This window comes from Knufia obscura (genome assembly GCF_036327395.1).
Source record: "Knufia obscura strain CCFEE 5817 isolate CBS 148926 chromosome Unknown scaffold_13, whole genome shotgun sequence".
NCBI lineage: Eukaryota > Fungi > Ascomycota > Eurotiomycetes > Chaetothyriales > Trichomeriaceae > Knufia > Knufia obscura.
In genome coordinates, this window is record NW_027042699.1 from 486,542 (window position 1) to 506,347 (window position 19,806).

Genomic DNA, 19,806 nt, shown 5'->3' on the forward strand with positions numbered 1-19,806 from the left:
GTTCATTCATTTCTCGTACACTGTGATCCTTCTTGCTGAAGGGGTGACATGGCTATTAACTCCCTCTAGTTGTGTAAATGCAACGGCGGCCAAGCTGCGACGTGGTTTGTGGGAGCGTAACGATGTGCTTCGAGGAATTCCAAGGCCCACGGCTCCCTTCGTCATCGTGCGCGATCTGCGCAATATCTGATGGTATGTAGCCTCTTCTTTCTGCTAGGTTCTACACAAGCGTCAGAATATTGTGAAAGTCAGGGGTACCACGTCCTCATATCTTCACAACCTCCGTCCTCGACCGAATCCCATCCCAGATCACTACACCATCAACAGGAACATATTGTCTCGTCAACAGCTTAATCGCCTCCTGCGCCACCATACCACCAGTGATACTACTCGTGTTATGCATCTCATTACCTTGAGTTCGTCTGACCTCCTCAATGGCCTTGTCGATCCGCTCCTCTAACGTTCCACCTTCAATCATGTCTTCGAGGGCTTTCAGCTCAGTCAGCGTGGCGGAAGGTATTGTGTCAATGTTCATGGCAAGGAAGACTTCTGAGATGGATTGGAAGTTGGTGAGCATTGTGGGCAGTTTCGCGAGGGTCTTGGAGTCGCCTTTCTGAAGTCTCAGCTCAGGCAGAGGCTGCTTAGAGTGGTTCGTGAGGACTCGGACGAAGGAGGCATTTTTGCAGAATTGTTCGATTTCGGAGGTAGGGATCTGTGAGGGTTCGGAGCGGCCGAAAGATGATTCGAGCTTGCGGACTGTGTTTGTGACTTCTGCGACATCGGATCGAGCTTTCGACTTGTAGATTGTCTGGAGCTTGATGTAGGCTGCGGAGGTTGCTTTCATGTCTGGGAGGCCGCCTGGTAGTGGGAGAACATCATGTCTGTCGTAGAACTGCTTGATCGCATTTGCAACAATCCAGAAGTTTGAGGACGATTGTGTCAGATTTGTGCACGAATCCATGGCGAACATGTCTCGACAGCCACTACCAAGCGATGGCGGGCTGATCGACTTTAAGACAGCCGCGCAGGCTTCGTCGAAGTTCTCCTCTCCTCCTTCTGCGTTATTCGTTCGTGCCTTGGAGCCAACGAAGGACCGAAACTCTGTCTTTTCTTTAAACTCTGATGGATATTTGCCCTCGTGAGACTGTTTCCACTCTTCGAGGTATCTCAGCAGCAACAGCAGCCAGGGAACGTGACCGTGTTCGTGATCCGGCAGTTGCGTCAAGTCTCCTAGCTCTTTCTCGGCCGCTTGCAACTCGTCCCACGGCCTTAGCAGGCGGAGGTCCTGAACCGTCTCCGGATCAGGATGAGTGTCGACGATGGGAAACTCGGCAGGTAACTGGATTGAAGAAGTAGAAAACAGGCCTTGGGACTTGATATAGACGAGCGGGATACTCTGTTCTAGGGCATACGTCGATAACCGCTGGAGTTCTTGCTCTGGCAAAGGCGCACCTATTAGAATTAGATTGAATGGCTTCAACGAGTCTTGCTTCGGCAACCACTGTTCGAGCGGTTCTGAGATGGAGTGGCCTTGCACATCCTCATTGAGCTCTTGCAGGAACTTTGTAGTCTCTTCTGCTCTTGACCTTCCCAGACTGCTATCCTCAAGAAAGAAGTTGATACCAAGATCAGCCTCAGTCACTTTTGCGGAATCGGCTATGGTGAAGTGACCAATACTGGGGAGGATGAGGTTCTTCAGTGTTTCGACACCTGCAACACTGCTGTTCGAGCCACTGGTGTTTCCAACAACAAGGAGCACATGTGACTCCTCTAGGGCTCGCTGTCCGGATGCTGCCCATAGCCTAAGCTGTCGATCGTACTTTCTCTCTTTTGCAGAAGGCGCGTGAACTGCTTGGAGCGGAGGAGGCGTGACTTCTCGCGGTGCACTTTCAGCCATGTTGTCGATTCAATGGAGAAGGGACGCGCGATGGTGGAAGGAATGAGCTCAGACCAACGCCAACACGCTTGCATGCAACAACAAAATCAAGAGGCTCGGAAGATGACTGTCGGTGTCGATGAACTGCCTGCAGACAGCAAACATTGACAGGCATAGACATTCATGCCTGAGTGCCTGCATTGCTCCCCGCTAACGTGCGTCATATGGCCATCGGAAACCTTTTGCGGGCGGCCCCGCGGGCTGTCGTTCTGGGTGACCTATGCCACTGGAAGGTGTGATCCTGGCAGGTTCGCTGCCACCAGAAGAGTGTCTATTGCACCAGATTGATCATTAGCTAAGGAGCCGGTGCCTCTCAAGATCTACGTGGCCCTGGAGAACTGAACGAGACTTATCTACACAAGGAAGCTTCATGTGTCAGCGTCACGCAAATACGTAATCACCTGCACCGGAGATAATTACCTTGTGCATATGAAAAGCACGATTCAAGCTGTTAGAATTTGTGCGTGAATGATACTGAACAGCTACCGATAATCTGGCTCACACAGTAACAGCTTTATGTACTAGACATTCTCGTCGCAATATACCGCTCCGCCTACAACCACTTCGACCACCATTCCCTATATCTAGACCACCCTTCAGGTCGTCCTTCTACTCGACTTCCTCCCGTCGCTTCCAACCTCGCAACATGGCCGTCGACATAGAAGCCGCCAAACGGGCAGCCGCACAAGAAGCCGTAAAGAACCACTTCCCCGACAATCCTCGCTTCGTCGGTATCGGCTCAGGGACAACAATCGTGTACGTGGTACAAGCCATAAAAGAGCTAGGAAAGGATCTGTCGAGAATCGGTTTTGTCCCAACAGGTTACCAGTCGAAACAGCTCGTTATTAACGCCGGCCTGCTCCCCATAGAATTCGACGCGCTGCCAGATGGTGACATGATCGATATCGCATTCGACGGTGCAGACGAGGTCGACGAAGAACTGAACTGTATCAAAGGAGGTGGTGCCTGCCTCTACCAGGAGAAGTTGGTCGCCATGCGGTCTCGGGAGTTTGTGTGCGTGGCAGATTACCGGAAGCTGCAGTCTCGGTTGCTGACCAAGTGGCCCACGATACCGATCGAGGTCGAGCCCAAAGCTGCGCGACAAGTCATGTCGAGATTGAGGGTGCTTGGAAGTAAGAGCCCGGCTGGTAAAGGTCCATTCCTGCGCGAAGGTGCCATTCTGAAAGCTGGGCCGATCAAGACCGACCAAGACTTCTTCATTGTGGATGCTCCTTTCCCGCAACCTCTGCTCACAAGTGACGATCTGGAACGAGGCGCCGTTGCAAACCCGCTCGCCGGTTCTTGGGAGGTGGAAGAGTTGGCACGGGAGATCAAGAACATCAACGGCGTTCTAGCTGTGGGTATTTTCTGTGGTCCGACCGGTCCGGAGGCGAAAGCTGCGGCTGTGATAGGTGGTCAGAGACCAGTTGCCTGCTATTTCGGTATGGAGGATGGTTCGGTAATGTCGCGACAAGCCCCACAAAAGCGTCACAGCATTGTCGAGACATATCCGCTGCTAGAACCTAAGATTTCGAAAGAGCATTAGACCAGGTGCAAGATGTGTGGTCCGAATAGAATGCTGTTCTCAATCATTTGGCCTTCCTCTTGACTTCGTTCTCGCCGAGCTCCCGAATCATGATTCCGACAGAGCCTTCTGTAATGTCCTCCTTCCCATCTTCGAAGCCAGGACTGATGGCGGTTGCTAGAATCTTGCCGTTCGAGCTGAAAGACATGGCTGCAATACTGGCAGCCAGTTTAGGATATATTCTGATCCTCCTCTTCGCAATGGCATCCCAGATTGCAACCACGCCGTCTCCACCGCCAGTGGCAAAGGTACCGTGAACAGGGTGGAAGGCAATTGAGTTGACAGGGTAGACTACGTCGACGTCCTCGATTGGCTGACGATGGCACTTGAAGGCGTATTTCCTGGCCTGACTCTCACTGCTGGGATCGAACCACTCAACCGCGACTCGTCCTTCTATGCTTGAAGAAGCATAGCCCTCGTCGTTAGGCATGCAGTCTACCGCTCTTGTCATGAATTTCAAACTGCTTTCCCTTCTTTGCCATGGTTCAATGTCTAGTCTTGCTTGTAGCGCGTTGGCTGTGTTCTTGCATTCGCTCGCCAGTGTCGCTAATTCGTAGATGTGGAGTGCTCGGTTCGACATTGCGACTACCAGTTTGCTTGTAGACACAGAGAGGGAGAATGGCTTGCTCGGAAGGTTGATCGTAGCGGTCGACCACTCGGCTTCTGGCGATGCAGGATGAATGTGTAGTGTTGAGTCCCATGCTGCGGATATCACCAGGCCGTGTTCCCTGCTGTAGACCACACTTCGCACGCCAGCATCATGGGTGCTGAGCACGTCCTGCTCCTCTGTCTGAACATTGATCCTGCGCCGCCGTCAGCTTTCTCTTCATTTCCATGTACCGTGTCCAACGCTACCTTCTCACGTCCCAGTCCAGACACGCAGTATATATCTCATCGTCGTCCTTGCCAAAGGAGACGTCAAGCACAGGCGCTCGATGCTCAAACCTCTTGAGTAGAGTACATTGCTTGTTGTCGCTAATCTCGTAGAGGTATGCGAACTTATCCCATGATGCTACCACAAATTTGTGGGAGCCTGGATATGGTGAGAAGCGCAAAGCTGAGATGGCATCGGTAGGCGGGTCGGATACTTCATACTGATCTGCGCATCGTTAGCGAAGGGCTTCTGCAAATGATAACGGCATTTTGCTGCTTACTCGACATCTTGAGGAGTCCCTCCTAGTGAAACGAATTGCGAAGGAACCAGAGATCTGTAAACCAGAGTTCGCATGTGAAACATAAACATTCGTGACCGGCATCTCCACATAATGGCTACGGCTCTTTCTTCTAACCATAAATGCAAGTACGTCAGGTATTGCGGCACTCTTATGCAGCTCCCCTCTTGCTCATAGCCTGTTCAAGCTACTCACTCTTGCACCATCGTCCTCTACGAAAGCCGTTGATATACCTCGAGTATTGCTCAGACATATAAAACAATGCCATTCGCACAACTCGTTATCGGCCCACCTGGGGCAGGCAAGTCCACCTACTGCAATGGCATGCAACAATTCATGGGCGCAGTCGGTCGCAAAGCATCAATAGTAAACCTCGATCCCGCAAACGATCTCACATCGTACGATCCCGCGATAGATGTCAGAGCCCTGATCACTCTGGAAGATATCATGAACAACGACGAGCTTGGCCCCAACGGAAGTGTGCTGTACGCGCTGGAAGAAGTCGAGCACAACCTGGACTGGTTTAAGGAGAGACTCCAGAAGTTAGGCGAGGACTACGTGCTGTTCGATTGTCCGGGACAGGTCGAATTGTTCACGCATCATGATTCACTGCGGAAGATATTCTTTGCGCTGCAGAAGATGGGGTATCGGGTGAGCACAGGACGGCAATTGTATTTTAGAACTCTGCTGATTGTGGCAGCTCGTTGTAGTCAATCTGATCGATTCCTATGCTCTGACTCTTCCCTCGCTCTACATCTCGACGCTCCTCTTGTCCCTTCGAACGATGCTGCAGATGGATCTGACGCAGATCAATGTGCTGACCAAGATCGATAATCTGCACAAGTATCCTGACCTACCCTTCAACCTCGACTACTACACCGAAGTGCAAGACCTCGACTACTTGCTTCCTTCACTCGAGAAAGAATCGCCTATGTTTGCGACTGGCAAGTTCGAGGCGCTGAATAAGGCTGTATGCCAACTCATCGAGGACTTCGGTCTGGTCGGGTACGAAACCCTGGCTGTCGAGGATAAGAAAAGCATGATGGCTCTGCTGAGGACAATCGATCGTGCAGGCGGGTACGTCTTTGGCGGCGCTGAAGGTGCCGGAGATAATGTCTGGCAGACTGCGGTTAGACAAGGAATGGGTCAGATCGACGTTCGTGACATCCAAGATCGGTGGATTGATAACAAGGAGTACTGGGACCAGAGGGAGCAAGAAGAGTGGGAAGAGGAGCAGAAAAAGAGAGAAGCCGACTTCGACCGAAATGCTGCAGCACAAGGGGCCATGGCAATGGACGATGACGATCTTGGAGACTTCAACGTACCTCAAGATAGTAGTGTCAAGGTGCGCCGCAGCAAGCCTTCGTGAGCATTTTACTTGGGTTCTCACAGCGTCGACAACTAGTCGGACTCTTCCTCCTCCTCACCACTAAGGTCCTCAATCGACTGCATGCTAACATTGGGGTCCTCCCTGGCTTTTCCCTTCGCAGATCGATCCGCAACACCAGTCACCCAAGGCAATTGCTTTCCGTCCTGCGCCAATTTTGCTCGGACCACATCTCGCTTCGCGCGCCGCAGTAGCTCTTCTTCAGCTTTTCGAATCGTCCCGCTTACACGTACCACTCTGACGACACATTTGGCGCCTCCTCCGCCTTTTCTTGGTCCAGGAAGCTCAGTAATATGGCTTAGTGCAGCCCATACGAGTCGGTGATGGTTGCGCGGAACACGGATGATTGCGGTAGATGTCGCGGTAGAGAAATAGACTACCTTCAGGGAAGACAAGGATACCCCGAGGCCGAAGTCGCCAAAGAGAAGCGAAATATGAGCGCGGAGGTGTGCCAGGAAGCGTCCAGCGTCAACATAATCAGGCGTTGGCGCTTGGAAGGAGAGCGTAGCGGGAGGTTCGGCCTTTGATGTGGTGTTTGAGTCTGGGTATAGGATATTCAACAGCAGATATCTGTTTTTAATCCTCACCATTGTCTATTGTGCGATGTACTGGAAATTGGTGCATTGTTCAGCGCATGAGGATGCCAGATGCCGCCAGCAGACCTTTGGCAGAACAAGCCGGCAAATTGAAGGTGCGGATCTGGTGAAGAGGGTTGCGGGAAGTCGCAAACGCCTACTCACGTGACTGCGTGATTAGTCCTTCAATATCTTTCCGTCAACCAGACCATGCTGCTGTCAAATGTTCGCTCTTTAACGTCATGCTCAGAGTTACTCGTTAAGAAGCGAATTTCTTATCTTCTTACATTGCACAGAGATTGCAGTCACGCTGTGGTGCAATCCGTGCTGGGCGTTGCCTTACTCTGAAAGCACATGGTCAAGTTTCAAGAATGCTAGAATGTAATATGTAGAGCTATTCATAACTCATCGTGCTTCACAAGGGAGGCGCAGGGTAACAAGGGTTTCCGACTACAGCTTTGACTTTGAATTAAACTCCTTGAAGCTACCATGCCGCCCTTGCCCAGCACTAAACCTCGCAGCACCAGCAGTACTCTCCGCAGCCACGATAGGCCATCCACGCTCATACTCAAACTTCATCGCATCATGAAACGACGTCGCTTCATACGCAGCATGATACGTTGAATCCCTATCAGCCCTCATACAAAGCTGTGGAAACTGCACAAGCTGGCGTGCTATAACAAGCGCCTCTTGCAAGGCCTGCCCATCAGGCACAACATGATTCGCAAGTCCCATCTGCAGTGCTTTCCTAGCATCCACAGGTCGTCCCGTCAATATCATGTCCATCGCCCTGCCCAGCCCAACAACCCTCTGCAAGCGGACGGTACCCCCATCGATCAGCGGCACGCCCCATCTCCTACAAAACACCCCAAATATCGCGCTCTCCTCAACAACCCGCAAGTCACCCAGAAGACTAAGCTCAAGTCCACCAGCCACGGCATGCCCCGCAACAGCAGCGATGACGGGCTTCCTAACCTGAAGTCTGGAGGGCCCCATGGGACCAAGACTTCTCTCTTCAAAAGTGCGTGGAGTCCCCATCTGCTCGGGCTTCAACCTCGATACCTCGTGCAAGTCAGCGCCCGCACAGAACGTCCCGTTCTCCCCATATAGGACGCAGATTTTCTGAGCGTCATCAGCCTCAAATGCGAGGAATGCGTCGTATAGCTTGTGCGCAGTAGTGGGATCTACGGCGTTTCTCCTGTTGGGCCGGTTGATGCTAATGATGCAGATGCCGTCGTCAGTCGCGGAGACCTTGACGGTGTCATTCTGGTCTGCCATACTTTGTTTCGTCTCAACCAGCCGAAACAGTGACAGCAGAAGGACAAAGTGGATGCTACTGCAGTCTGTAACCACTGCCAGAGCTGCTCATGTGGGATCAGTCAGCGAATACGCAAACTTACAGTGCGATTCGACTTCTGTACCGAGGCACTGCATGCGAAAGATATCTCCGGGGTCCGCCCGAGCAGCTGCCCATCAATAAGAAGCCATAGTCATAGGTACCACGACACGGCAGTCCTCTTAGACGATCGCATCATCGTATGTGCTACCCAGTATGAGACCGAGACATTATGCTTGGGTCCAATTCGGTGACGACGAACACGCGATATCACTCAAGCATGACCTGAAAACCTTGAAAAGTTCTTGCATTGAACAGCTTCTCAATCACGCTGACTCTCCTTCAAAAGGTCATTCGCTCTTATCGCCAGGACACTGATATGACTGGGTTTCCAACACTCTTGAGTTTTGCGTACGCCTCATCATGAACCGTCACTGTCACAACTCCAGCTTCTTCCCTTTCACCGTATCATATAGCGTATATCCATCGTAATTACATAGGAAACCCTCACCCCATGCATGCTATAACGCCAAATTCGTACAGAAACCAACAAAACAGGATAGGATATCAAGAACAAGAAACATACAGATACTACATACGCCACGCTATACCCTCGCCCCCACAGGTTGATTCTTCTTCGAAAGCCAAGATAACAACATAGTGTCGAGCTGAGATTGCATATCGGCCAATTTCGTCCGCTCGCTCGCGAACAGTCCATTCATGAGAGGGTGCTCCGGCCCAACGGGAGTAACATTAGTCTTGTCGTGCACAATCACTAGTAGATCGCGGATGTCTTGGTCGTCGTTCATATATGATCGTAGAGAAGCATCCGACCATGTAGGTGTAGATCTCGATGTCGAGGGTGTATGCGTCGGTATTGAGGGTGACTGCTTCGATGTGCTCGCGGTTTGATCGCTAGGTGATGTAGGCGTGGCTTCGGATGGCATGACCTCCTGACTTGGACCAGGGTCCTCTGCTGGCTGTAGCCCCAAGAGAGGCCCACGTGCGTTATCCTTCACTTGCTCTTGACCATCCATTGGCGACACTCGCATAGCCGATCCTGGTCGTCCGGCGTTGGTGTCATTGTTTTCGAGCGGAGATATGCTGCGGTGCAGTATTGATGACTGTGCCGTTGGAGTGCTGTCGTTTTCGGAATCGCTTTCGTCAATAGCGAAGCGTTCTTTGGCACGTTTTGAGTACACTGCTTTTACTTGGGGATCACCCATGTCCTGACTTGAATTCTTCGACCGCAAAGCGTCTGAGATCTTGGCACCTACGGATCGCTTCTCCTGCAGTGAAGGGAACCTGCTTGGGTTCTGAGCTTGTGGCTGCGGTCCGAGATGCTGTGAGGGCTCCGGTTGCTGCGACGGGCCAATTTGGCTCTTTTGAGAGGCAGGCTGCACCTGTTGCTGCGCCTGTGTAGGTGTAAGATCTCTCTGTGGCACTCGTGTCTCCGTTGGTGACGTTTTCGGAGAGGTGACACCCGGAGGTGTCTTCTGTAGCTTGCTTGGTTTCCTTTCGGGCGCAGTTTCTGAATCCATGGAATCTTTCGACTGCGGCGACCTTCCGGACTCTTCTGAGATGCGATCCGATTCATCAGGGTCGTTCTTACCGCCTTTACCGCCCTTGTCTTTTCTCTTGAATAGTCCACTAAGCATTCCTTTCTTTTCTTTCTTCTTGCTGTCCTTGGCGTCCTTGGAATCCTTTGGTTTGTCCTCTGCGACCATTTTATCGAAAGTGTCAAGGCTAGGACGCTGCTTGACTTCCTGCTCTGCAGGGGCTCCGGAGTCTGATTCACCTCGAAGTAGTCGTGGAGTTAGTGATATCTTCTTAGTCTCTTCGTCCTTGAAAAACGAGTCTGTATTGCGGACAACTCCTTTCCTCGATCGTTGCAGGTTGTCCTGCGAGCTAGTTTGAAGCGGTGCTGGTGCTAAACCATCGGCTCTGGTAGGACTCAATGGTTCATCTTCATCCATTGCGTCGTTGCTCTCTACGTGGTGTATCGTGGCAGCGGCTGGTTGTACTCTTTCCTGCTCGTTAGTCTGATCAACATGTTGCACCTGCTGGGCTTGCTGCATCTGCTGCGACTGTTGCTGGGCTGCTTGCTGTTCTTGCTCGGTTGTCTGATCTTCAACATGGGCAGCTGATCCATCCTCGACCTCGTCCTCGTCTTCTTCGTCGGACCACTCTCTTGCTTCTGGCTCATAGTAGGTAGGTGGTGCGAAGTTCACGGTCTTAGCGTTGCGCCTTCGCATCGCCTTTTTCAGAGGGTTCTTGGACTTTTCGGGGTTATCACCCAGCATGGCCGCAGAGAGCTAGTAAGATCGTGAGCGAAGATATACAGCACAGCCGTGGAAGATCTTACATCAATGTTCCTGTGCTTGTTGAGACGCGCCAATCTTTCGGTTGGTGTCTCAATATGTTCAGCCGGAAGATACCCTGCACCAGTTTAGACGATATCTGTGACAGTAGAGTGAAAACATACCTATGCTACCATCCTTGACAACTCTGACGAGCCACCAGTAGCTGTTGCTGTCGTCGAGCAGGACCATTGTGTCACCCTTAGTGGCATTGGCTTGGCCTTCGACAGTGGCAACAAACGTGTGCAGTGCGTAGACGAACTCGAAATCGATGTCCTCTAATTCTCGTAAGCATTCGCCACCCCAGCCAGAGTCAAGAAAACGGGGTTCGGCAGTAAGAGAAAAGCCATCCTGGTCATCGTCAGAGTAGTCACTGTCCTCGTCCGTATCCTCATCCTCCCAGTTGTGATTATCATCGTCACAATCAGCTGCATCGAAGCCTTCTGCCGTTCCATGATCGAGAAATGGGTCATCCTCTGGAAGCAAATGACGTTTGATGTTCTCAATGGAGCTGGATTCTGTTATGGCCCAGCCCGTGCCGTAGTCTTGAAGACGAGAGGTTGGAGAAAGCTTTGGGACGTTGTTGAAATTGATATTCGTGTTTCCACCTCTTCTAGGACTCTCGTGACCACTCTGATGACTTCCAACAGCTCTTCGAACAGGGCTCCCGTGAGCGGAAATAGAAAAACCTTGGGAAGGAGAAAAAGAAATGCCTCGAGTCGGCGCTGCTCTTGGACCCTGGGTGTGTCCATAGGGCAAGGAGTCCGCTCTGGTAGGCCAGGGTTGCTTACCATCTTCGATAGAGGGAGAACTCGATATCTTGTCCAGCAGCTCGTCGTCCATGTCTTCGTCCTGGGAGTCATTGCCGTCCTCGTCACCATAGCCACCTTCGTGGTTTGTACCATTCATTCCATCGTGCGATTGGTCGTCCTCGTCGTCGTCTTCATCGTACATATGTGTTTGATTCTGGGGACCTAGACTGTTGTGATTGAAGCCTTCTAGACGTGGACTTGTGTGCATTTCGGAATATGCATCATGGTTCGCATTTCTGAGAGCCTGAGCATGGTGCGGACCTGCATCTGTGGGGCCAGCATGGCTGTATGCAGGGTGATATTGGCCTCGTGTGTGGTCCTTAGCCGACGGATTGTCTTGCGACTGGAGGTCAATAGTGTCTGGTTCGCGCGTCAGATCCAGCAATGTGCTTCTGTCCATACAATACTAACCTGCCCTTAACAAATTCGGTTTCAACGTTAAGGATGTCATGATATCTCTTCCTCAAAGCAGGAGCAATTTCTGGTGTTAAGCGCAAAACAAGCAGACCCAGCAAATGACCTCGGTAGCATTGATCGTGTTGTGCGCGGTACAAGGCCCGTATGTTGGTGTCAAGGTCCGTATCTTGTAGAAGGGCTGTTGCGCCTGAAGCAGAAATTCTGTCGAGGAAGGGGAGCGCGAAGAGGTTCGTTAAACTGAGACAGGACAATGAGCGGCAGCCAGTATAGCGATCTGGTTCGAGCGAATGGAAGTGTAGACAGCTGCTGGGGTCGACAATGCGATTTCGTAAAGGGTCACGCGTTGTGGGAGAGAAGCGGCGAAATGTCAAAAAACGTCAGCTGCGCAGGATCGATAGAGTACCGTCGTGAAGATGTGAGAGCGCAGAGACACGGGGCAGGAGGGTGCACTACGGACGGCAACCAGGGGTATCATCAGGTTAGTTTCACAGCAAAAGAAGTGCCCCAAGCGAAGCATTTGAGCCCGCCAATCACTGGCCAGCCGCTCGGTTAAAGCTGTGGCTGGATCTGTCTAGCAGGGATTCCTGCCCCCGAAATCAGCGGATCTTTCCCTTCGTTCTTGCCTAGCTGTGGCTGAAGGTCGCGGCTGTTTCATCATCCTCGCCAGGTTTGAAAATAATCACACAAATCATGGCTCATTATTACCTCACCGCCGGCACCCACTTTTGCTTCCAAGCTGCACACCTGGCGACGCGCACGTCATGCGTCGAGAATGTTAATGTTGCTTTGTTCCTGCGATGTCCTGGCAGTCACCTAACATCCAGTCTTTGAGTCACTATCAAGTCTCAATTGCTAAAAGTGACAACGATGAGGATCGTATTGCTGAGCACAATAATGCGCCTAATTTCAGGTGGGCTGAGTCCCACGCTTTCCAACTGGCCGACGCTTTTCTTACTGCACATGCTTGCCTGAGCTTCCTGAAATTTGCAGTCCACGGGTGATTTCGCCCTATAACTAAAGTCTCGCAGCAGTCGCGACTGCCTTATTGCTCTAGCATTGCATAGTGACCGACGGAACTTTGTTACTGCAGTATCGCCTCGTGGCGCCGCTAATGGCGCAGGAAGACATCTATACGCGCACCCGAGGGCTCAAGCTTGATACCTACGCCGACGAGCAACACCAGCTTTACGATAATACTAACGATCATCACAAGAGGCCTCTGCGTCCGGCGTATCATGGCTCAGCACCCAGCCAGGACACCATCCTGGCCTGCCCGACTCCTCCCATCGAGATACCCGGCCAGCAGGATGATTCTGTCGCAGTCGACGGTGCGTCCCACAGCACTTCCGATGCTTTTGCGACCCGCTATCTGAAAGAGCGAGAAATGTCTCTCAAGTTTAGTGACGAGGCTAGAACCAGCTCGGGACACCGCCATAGCATCCCCCTCGAACCAGCAAACACGTCCGTACAACGTCGTCCTAGAGGACGTTCGCTTGCCCAAGCCCTTGCAGAACCGCGATCAGCAAGAGCCCACAGTGAGTCGGACAGGTCACACTATGATCCAAACACAGGCAGACACCTTCCACAGTATTCCGAGAGCCCTCCTAACGATGAACCTCATATTGGCGAAGCCCGCTTCCCTCTACTACAACGGACTGTCGATGCACTGGCTTCCCGGCCGGTCGACATGCATCCCATGTCCATGACGTCTGCATCGACCATGTCGCCCGTGGAAGAAGTGGTCGTGACTCCTGTTGATACTGAGCACCACCAAGTAACTTCTCCGATTAATATCAATTCGCCATTCGTCCGACCTTTTTCTTCCTCCTACGAATCCCCGAGACCAAGATCGCAAAGAAAGGCGTCGGAGAGATGGCGCGAGGGAGAGGCAGCCCCAGATTTCTTTTCGCGAGCCGGTAGTCTCAAAAAAAGTGCTGATCCGACAAGACGGGCTTCCCGTCGCGATACCCAGAGCTCTACCAAGTCTCCTCGATCAGCAGCTTCGTCCTTCCTGCGTGGCTTCTCCATGAGCACCGGAGGTGACGATTCAGCTCCTCCGCCAGTCGATGCTGAAGGCGCAACGGTAGGCGAAGACTACGTTCTTGGCAAACAAATTGGTTACGGCGGTTTCAGCATCATTCGCGAAGTCAAGCAGATGAGTGCACAAACAGGCACCCAACGCACGCTTGCTGTGAAGATTGTCAAGAAGCAGATTGAGGGTAAAACCAAAGCCGAAAACGACAATGCTCAAGCCGAGTTCGAACACGAAGTAGATCTCTGGCGCCTACTGAACCACAAGCACATCCTCCCACTCGAAGCAGTGTATGAGCTCAAGGAAGCAACTTTCTGCTTCATTCCATTGAACGTGGGAGGTACGCTCTTCGATCTTGTCAACCACAATAGGCAAGGTATAGCCCCTCATCTGGCTGTAAACTACAGCTATCAACTCGCTAGCGCTCTGCGATACCTCCACCTTGACGCCCGTGTCGTCCATCGTGACATCAAACTCGAAAATTGCTTGATCGACACAACTCGTGGAGAGCCAGGCCTACTCCGACTGTGTGATTTTGGCCTTGCAGAGTGGATCTCGAACGATGGTGACAGCGCACCTGGCTCCTCTTCGTCAGACATCTCTGAGAAGGAAAGGACCATTAATAAGTATTTTGGCCCGGCTGAAAGCAGCACCTCCGCATTTGCTGGTGGCAGCCTTGAGTACGCGGCACCCGAGATCCTCCGCATCGCTAGTTCTTCATCAGGTCATGTTGCATCTGGGGACGTTCCTCCGCTACAGTCTATCGTCTCTCCCGCAGTGGACATCTGGGCTATGGGCGTCTGCATCTACGCTATGCTAGTCGGACGTCGACCATTTCAAGACAGCTTCCAGCCAAGAGTTGTGATGGCCATTCTGGCTGGAGACTGGAACAAGGCTTTACTCAAGGAAAAGGCTGGCGAACAAGCATATAAAGTTGTGAAGAATTGCTTGAACATGAATAGCCTGCGGCGGCCACATATCGGAGAGATCATCGAGAACCCGTGGTTCGACGATGTCAGAAGCAGTGGCGAAGGTAGTGATGCAGACAGCGAGAGTGCTAGAGCAAGCGGGTGGAGGCTCTGAATGAGGCTGTTTTCTTACATCTGGCGTACGAAAGTGCTGAGAGGGTTGTTCTTACTTCTGCTATGATACCCACCATTCGCTACTCATTCTGGTTCAGCGAGGAGTCAAGGGACGGCTGTCATGAATTGATGATTATGATGTTTATCTAAACCACAAATGTAAAACCAAGACAACGATGAATGATGTGAAATGTCTAGGAAGTTGCTGCACTCACCACTGTAAAGATCACTTGGCTCGTGAGTGCTTGATAAGTAATGCTTCTAAACAGAGAAGCTGCTCTCTAGCATTGCCAGTGTCTGTCGTGGTATAAACTTGCAGGAGCTAGTCGAGATCCGCAATGACCATTGGCGTGCCTGGTGGCGAACAACCCTTACTGTCCACGACTTCACTTCATGCATCAATATTGATATGCACATGAATACTTTGCCTGTGCCTTCCACGGATCTCGATTGAGAGAACCGCTGTAGCCGGAAAGAAGGTTGATGTAAAAACGTGACTGACATCAGTGGCAAGAAAGACCAGGATGACCACGCCTATCCGATCCAATGATGGTAGGAGCTCTGCACCACGTCGAGCATATTCTACGTGACTTCTATTGATTGATATGAATTCACTGTTCTCCCCTCTAACCTTCCATCAATGAAGCGACTACAGCGATTAATAACCAACAGACTACCCAACTTCACCAAGTTCAAGAAACACCGACCAGCCATAACCACCCAAGCGAAACCCACCTCCGCGGCGCCAAACACCAATACCAACACCACTAATATGCCAACCACCGACCTCACAACCTCATCCCCCATCCCCTCAAAACCAACAACACCCGCTCCCCTCACCAACCCACCCGCCTTCCCACCTCGAACAGAACCAATAGACGCCTCCGGCCACTCACCCCCCACAATCCAACCCCTCTCCATCCCCGTCACAGACTCCCACGGCGGCTCAGCCCCCGGCATCCTCCATCTACCAAACGACATCGCCTCCCAACCCGCCTCCAAAACCGCCGCAATCCTCCTTTCCGGCGCAGGCGGCGGCACAACAGGCCCCTCAGCCCTATACCTCTCCCTCGCCACAAAACTCCCCTCTTTATCCGCGCGCATCCCAACCCTCAGGCTAGACTACCGGTTTGCCGCACGCACGAAACCCTGCGTGAATGATGCGAGGGCCGCGATGGATTACATGGCCGAGACGTATGGGACAGAGAAGTTCGTGTTAGTGGGGTGGTCGTTCGGGGGCGCACCGGTTTTCTCACTGGCGGGACGGGATGAGAGGGTCGTTGGTGCGGCGACGGTGGCGAGTCAGACGGCTGATGCGCTTACTGGGGCGAGGGAATGCGGGAGGAGAGCATTGCCGGTTTTGTTGATGCATGGGACGGGCGATAAGACGTTGAGTCCGAGGTGTAGTCGGTATTTGCATGAGGCGTGGTTTGAGGGGTATAGAGGGGAGGACGAGACTTTGGCGAAGATGGTGATGTTTGAGGGGGATGATCATGCGTTGAGTCGGAATGCGAAGGGTGTGGAAGAGATGATGGCGGGGTTTATTGTGGAGTGTGCTGGGAAAAGGGTTGGAGATGGTGATGAGAGTGTGGTGGGTGCTGATGTGTTGAGGGGGCAGGAGGAGAGGGTGGAAACAATGAAGAAGGGTGGGGATTTGAGAGGAAAGGAGTCGGTGGAGTGAGGACGTGAAGAACGGCATAAGTATATTCTAACTGGACCCAAGCTGTACGATGTGTCGTTGTAATATGAATACTATCTCGATTTTCGACCTCAGCAGCTGAAATCATACTGCACTGTATCCTTTAAAGCCTCAGTGTGGTACATGTGTAACCGTTCTGCTAACACATATGCTAACATTATGTCTTTCGAAGGTCAGCCAATATTACTTTATTCTGTCTCTCAGCTAGCCACGAGCACTGTAGTGCCTTGCCCAAGAGCCTCGGACTGTAGTAGCTCCTTGACACACGCCCCACATGTACGGAATTGCGACGACTTTGATCGCACTCATAGCCCTGAACAGCAAGTGAGACTCGCTCATCTCAGTGAAGGCATCAAGCAGCAAGAGATTCAACCATTGAAAGCCTGGTCGTCAGCAAGCCTTCGGTACCTAATCTTCCGAACCTCGGCTCTCAAAAAGAGTGCACGCTTACGTCCATGTAAACAAAAGCAGCGAGGAAGTACCTCCCAAAGATCGTCAATTTCACCGACTCTGCAACAATTAACATCAAGAACACCAAACTCCCAAACCACGCCACAGCACCACTCACAACAAAAATGGAAGGCCTCCCCGCCTCCGGCACCGCCCCCTCCCTCCCCACAATGGCGGAACAAATCGCCGTCGACCAAATATCCCCCGACACATTCACATCCCGCGTGCACCCCCAACGCATGGGCAACGCCGCGCCAATCGCCTATGGAGGTTGCACAGCCGGGATTGCAGTCCACAGCGCCTGTTTGACCCTTCCACAAGACTCCAACTCCAACTTCCATCTATACTCCGTGCTCGGTGCGTTCCACGGACCAACGAGAATCGATCGCAAACTGAAATGCGTCGTTACACGGACGAGGAGCACGAAGACGTTCCAGACTAGACGGGTTGTTGCGAGTCAGACCATGGATGATGGGTCCGAAAGGACATGCGCGGATTTCTTTGTTGATTTTCATGTAAGGGAGGCGGAGTTGTTTGGGTATAGTGCGAGGCCTAGCATGGGGTATGGAGTGGGGCCGATGGACCCGACGCACACGGCACCGACAATTGAGGTTGCAGAACGTCTAGTGCGGGATGGCCATATCAGTCGGGAGGCAGCCGAAGCAAACGGGAAGATGTTCGCCATGGCGGAGTCGTTCTTCGAGACGCGGCAGTGTACGGACGGTGTATCGGGACAGAACCTCATGGGTCTGGCTAAGGACCTAACGACGACACAAGACGACAGACATATCACCGACAAAACAAGCGCAGAGTGGCTGCGCACACGGACACCCCTCGCGAACGAGGCGGAGAACTGTGCCGCGCTAGCGTTCATAATGGACGGGGCGCTGAGTTTCCTGCCGCTCAATCTCGATCATAAGAATTTTGGGGACTCGGGCGCGTGTTCGACGCTGGATTTTGCGCTGAGGGTTATGAGGCCTGGGGTGATGATGGATGGGTGGCATTTTAGGGAACGGAGGACTGTTGCGGCGGCGGCGGGGAGGAGTTATAGTGAGAGTCGGCTTTGGGATGAGGGGGGTGGGATGGTGGCTGTTATGACGCAGAGTTGTATTATACGGCCGCCGCCGGCGGGAACGAAGGCGAAGTTGTGAGGGTTTGGCTGGGGTTATGGCTGTGGGCTGCTAGAGAGTAGATTGGCTGGTAAGAGCATGCGAAAGATGTGCAGATAGAGTTGTTTATGGGAAAGCTCAAATATAGACGGGGAACACAGCGGGTGTACGTAAATAGATGTAACTGGTTAGAATTCCTCATTATGAATACCTATTGACTGCGTGGGATCCCCATCTACAAGAACGCCGTGCGAACTCCAAGCCGCGATATGTAACAATGCCACCCATGGTCGTAACGTGCATTTGTGCACTTCTGGTCGTCAGGATACAATTGCCTGAACGCCAATCCCATCTACCACAACCAGCCTTACCCCCCTGTCTCTAAGCATGTCGTAGCCATCTACCACTTTGAGCCGCCACCCCACGAGCTACTCGAGTGGCCACCGTGCTTCTTCTTCTTCTTCATAAAATCTTCTGCAAAGCTACCCGCGATCGCACCTCCAATGGTGCCGAGAAGACCATGTCCTTGCTTGCCACCAAAGTGGTGACCTGCGAAACCGCCACCGAGAGCACCGAGCAGACCTCGATCTTGTTCGGTCATTGGGGGCGCATTTGGATTGTAGTTGGGGCCATTCGGGTCTGTAGATTGAGGCGCGAACTGATGGTTTGCAGCACCTGCTTGCGATGGAGTGCCGGAAGCCATCTGTTGTTGTTGATATGCTTGGTTTGCGGCGAAGGCATCATGTTGCTGGCCGCCGTACTGTTGAGGCTGGCCATAATTTTGGCCGTATCCTTGTTGCTGCTGCTGGTTGTATTGTTGCTGCTCTGGGTAGCCGCCGTAATAGCCTGCGTGACCTTGAGGATTGCTTGCGTCATATTGACCGTATACACCTCCAGCTTGACCGTGTTGGAATCCACCTTGATGTGGAGGACCGTACGAGTCTTGTCGTCGCGGTGGGCCGAAATCTTGCGCCGGGTAGCCGCCTTGTTGGTTGTATTGTTGCTGAGGGTACTGGTTGGGGTCGTTGTAACCCTGTTGTTGGCCGTAACCTTGCCCACCGTAAGAAGGTTGTTGCGGGTATTGGCCGTAGCCTTGGTTGTTGTATGGACCAGACATCGTGGAGGGTAGGTCTATTGTTCTTGAGATATGGAAGGGTTACTGTATTCTCGGGGTTCTCGTGGTAAGAATATGGTATGGAGAATTATGTGAGGGAAGAAGGACTGAGAACTTATGTACGGAAACGAAGAAGCTGCGAAGAAGGATCTGGATGTCCAAACGAGTCAGGCGCAGCTTACAGGTGACAACTCTCGACAACCCCGCGATACCCGGTCCGCTGTTATGCAGCGCTCGCCGCAACACGTCACATTCGGTTTGGTCGACCAATACTGCAGATGGGTCGTCATTGGTCAACCAGACCTTCCCTGCAGCTCAGCCTTCTGGCTTCTTGTGTACGCTGCGCCACGGCAGAAGGACAAAAGTGCCACACAGCCACCTTACCAAACCACTCTTTCAAAGCGCAGCTGAATTCATGAGGCTGAGAATAAATGCATTCGTAGTTTGAACCGAGGTTAATCTAAGGCGTCTTCTTGCCAAACGAGGTAAGTTCGAAAGTACGAGATTGATTATCGAACGTACGAACACTATTGCTCTTAAATTGAATACACTCATTCATATATGCCTCAGGCAGGATGTCGGGCCTATAGTAGTAGGAGGTGAGTTAGCGGATCAACTATACACCGAACATGAGGCTAATGCAGATTATGTGATACGTATCTCAACTCTTGTGTGACGGCATTCAGGCGCCCGAGGCAGGTTCATATGGGTCTTCCAAGGCAAGTATCTAGAGACCTTGT

The 19,806-nt window shown here is 52.2% G+C and overlaps 11 protein-coding genes across 11 annotated transcripts; 5 read left to right on the forward strand and 6 right to left on the reverse strand.

Annotated features, from left to right (window-relative positions):
• Positions 1–265: 265 nt before the first annotated feature.
• PMZ80_009337 (uncharacterized protein) lies at positions 266–1,897 on the reverse strand (the record flags this gene model as incomplete). The annotated part of the gene is made up of 1 exon (XM_064877732.1): positions 266–1,897. The coding sequence occupies one exon, from the start codon at positions 1,895–1,897 to the stop codon at positions 266–268; it is 1,632 nt and encodes a 543-aa protein (XP_064726457.1).
• Positions 1,898–2,582: 685 nt separating this feature from the next.
• RKI1 (ribose-5-phosphate isomerase rki1) lies at positions 2,583–3,482 on the forward strand (the record flags this gene model as incomplete). Its single annotated transcript, XM_064877733.1, has 1 exon — positions 2,583–3,482. The coding sequence occupies one exon, from the start codon at positions 2,583–2,585 to the stop codon at positions 3,480–3,482; it is 900 nt and encodes a 299-aa protein (XP_064726458.1).
• Positions 3,483–3,525: 43 nt separating this feature from the next.
• BUB3 (mitotic spindle checkpoint protein Bub3) lies at positions 3,526–4,682 on the reverse strand (the record flags this gene model as incomplete). Its single annotated transcript, XM_064877734.1, has 3 exons — positions 3,526–4,324; positions 4,377–4,620; positions 4,676–4,682. 3 exons carry the CDS (start codon positions 4,680–4,682, stop codon positions 3,526–3,528), a joined length of 1,050 nt encoding a protein of 349 aa, XP_064726459.1.
• A 272-nt stretch (positions 4,683–4,954) lies between these two features.
• PMZ80_009340 (uncharacterized protein) lies at positions 4,955–6,062 on the forward strand (the record flags this gene model as incomplete). Its single annotated transcript, XM_064877735.1, has 2 exons — positions 4,955–5,344; positions 5,394–6,062. The coding sequence occupies 2 exons, from the start codon at positions 4,955–4,957 to the stop codon at positions 6,060–6,062; spliced, it is 1,059 nt and encodes a 352-aa protein (XP_064726460.1).
• Positions 6,063–6,094: 32 nt separating this feature from the next.
• Positions 6,095–6,670, reverse strand: POP5 (RNA-binding protein pop5; the record flags this gene model as incomplete). Its single annotated transcript, XM_064877736.1, has 1 exon — positions 6,095–6,670. The coding sequence occupies one exon, from the start codon at positions 6,668–6,670 to the stop codon at positions 6,095–6,097; it is 576 nt and encodes a 191-aa protein (XP_064726461.1).
• Positions 6,671–7,105: 435 nt separating this feature from the next.
• PMZ80_009342 (uncharacterized protein) lies at positions 7,106–7,933 on the reverse strand (the record flags this gene model as incomplete). The annotated part of the gene is made up of 1 exon (XM_064877737.1): positions 7,106–7,933. One exon carries the CDS (start codon positions 7,931–7,933, stop codon positions 7,106–7,108), a length of 828 nt encoding a protein of 275 aa, XP_064726462.1.
• A 663-nt stretch (positions 7,934–8,596) lies between these two features.
• Positions 8,597–11,614, reverse strand: BUD14 (protein phosphatase regulator; the record flags this gene model as incomplete). The annotated part of the gene is made up of 4 exons (XM_064877738.1): positions 8,597–10,306; positions 10,357–10,430; positions 10,477–11,523; positions 11,575–11,614. The coding sequence occupies 4 exons, from the start codon at positions 11,612–11,614 to the stop codon at positions 8,597–8,599; spliced, it is 2,871 nt and encodes a 956-aa protein (XP_064726463.1).
• A 1,077-nt stretch (positions 11,615–12,691) lies between these two features.
• Positions 12,692–14,695, forward strand: PMZ80_009344 (uncharacterized protein; the record flags this gene model as incomplete). The annotated part of the gene is made up of 1 exon (XM_064877739.1): positions 12,692–14,695. One exon carries the CDS (start codon positions 12,692–12,694, stop codon positions 14,693–14,695), a length of 2,004 nt encoding a protein of 667 aa, XP_064726464.1.
• Positions 14,696–15,334: 639 nt separating this feature from the next.
• On the forward strand, positions 15,335–16,375 carry PMZ80_009345 (uncharacterized protein; the record flags this gene model as incomplete). Its single annotated transcript, XM_064877740.1, has 1 exon — positions 15,335–16,375. One exon carries the CDS (start codon positions 15,335–15,337, stop codon positions 16,373–16,375), a length of 1,041 nt encoding a protein of 346 aa, XP_064726465.1.
• Positions 16,376–16,968: 593 nt separating this feature from the next.
• Positions 16,969–17,994, forward strand: PMZ80_009346 (uncharacterized protein; the record flags this gene model as incomplete). Its single annotated transcript, XM_064877741.1, has 1 exon — positions 16,969–17,994. The coding sequence occupies one exon, from the start codon at positions 16,969–16,971 to the stop codon at positions 17,992–17,994; it is 1,026 nt and encodes a 341-aa protein (XP_064726466.1).
• A 358-nt stretch (positions 17,995–18,352) lies between these two features.
• On the reverse strand, positions 18,353–19,069 carry PMZ80_009347 (uncharacterized protein; the record flags this gene model as incomplete). The annotated part of the gene is made up of 1 exon (XM_064877742.1): positions 18,353–19,069. The coding sequence occupies one exon, from the start codon at positions 19,067–19,069 to the stop codon at positions 18,353–18,355; it is 717 nt and encodes a 238-aa protein (XP_064726467.1).
• Between the last annotated feature and the right edge of the window lie 737 nt (positions 19,070–19,806).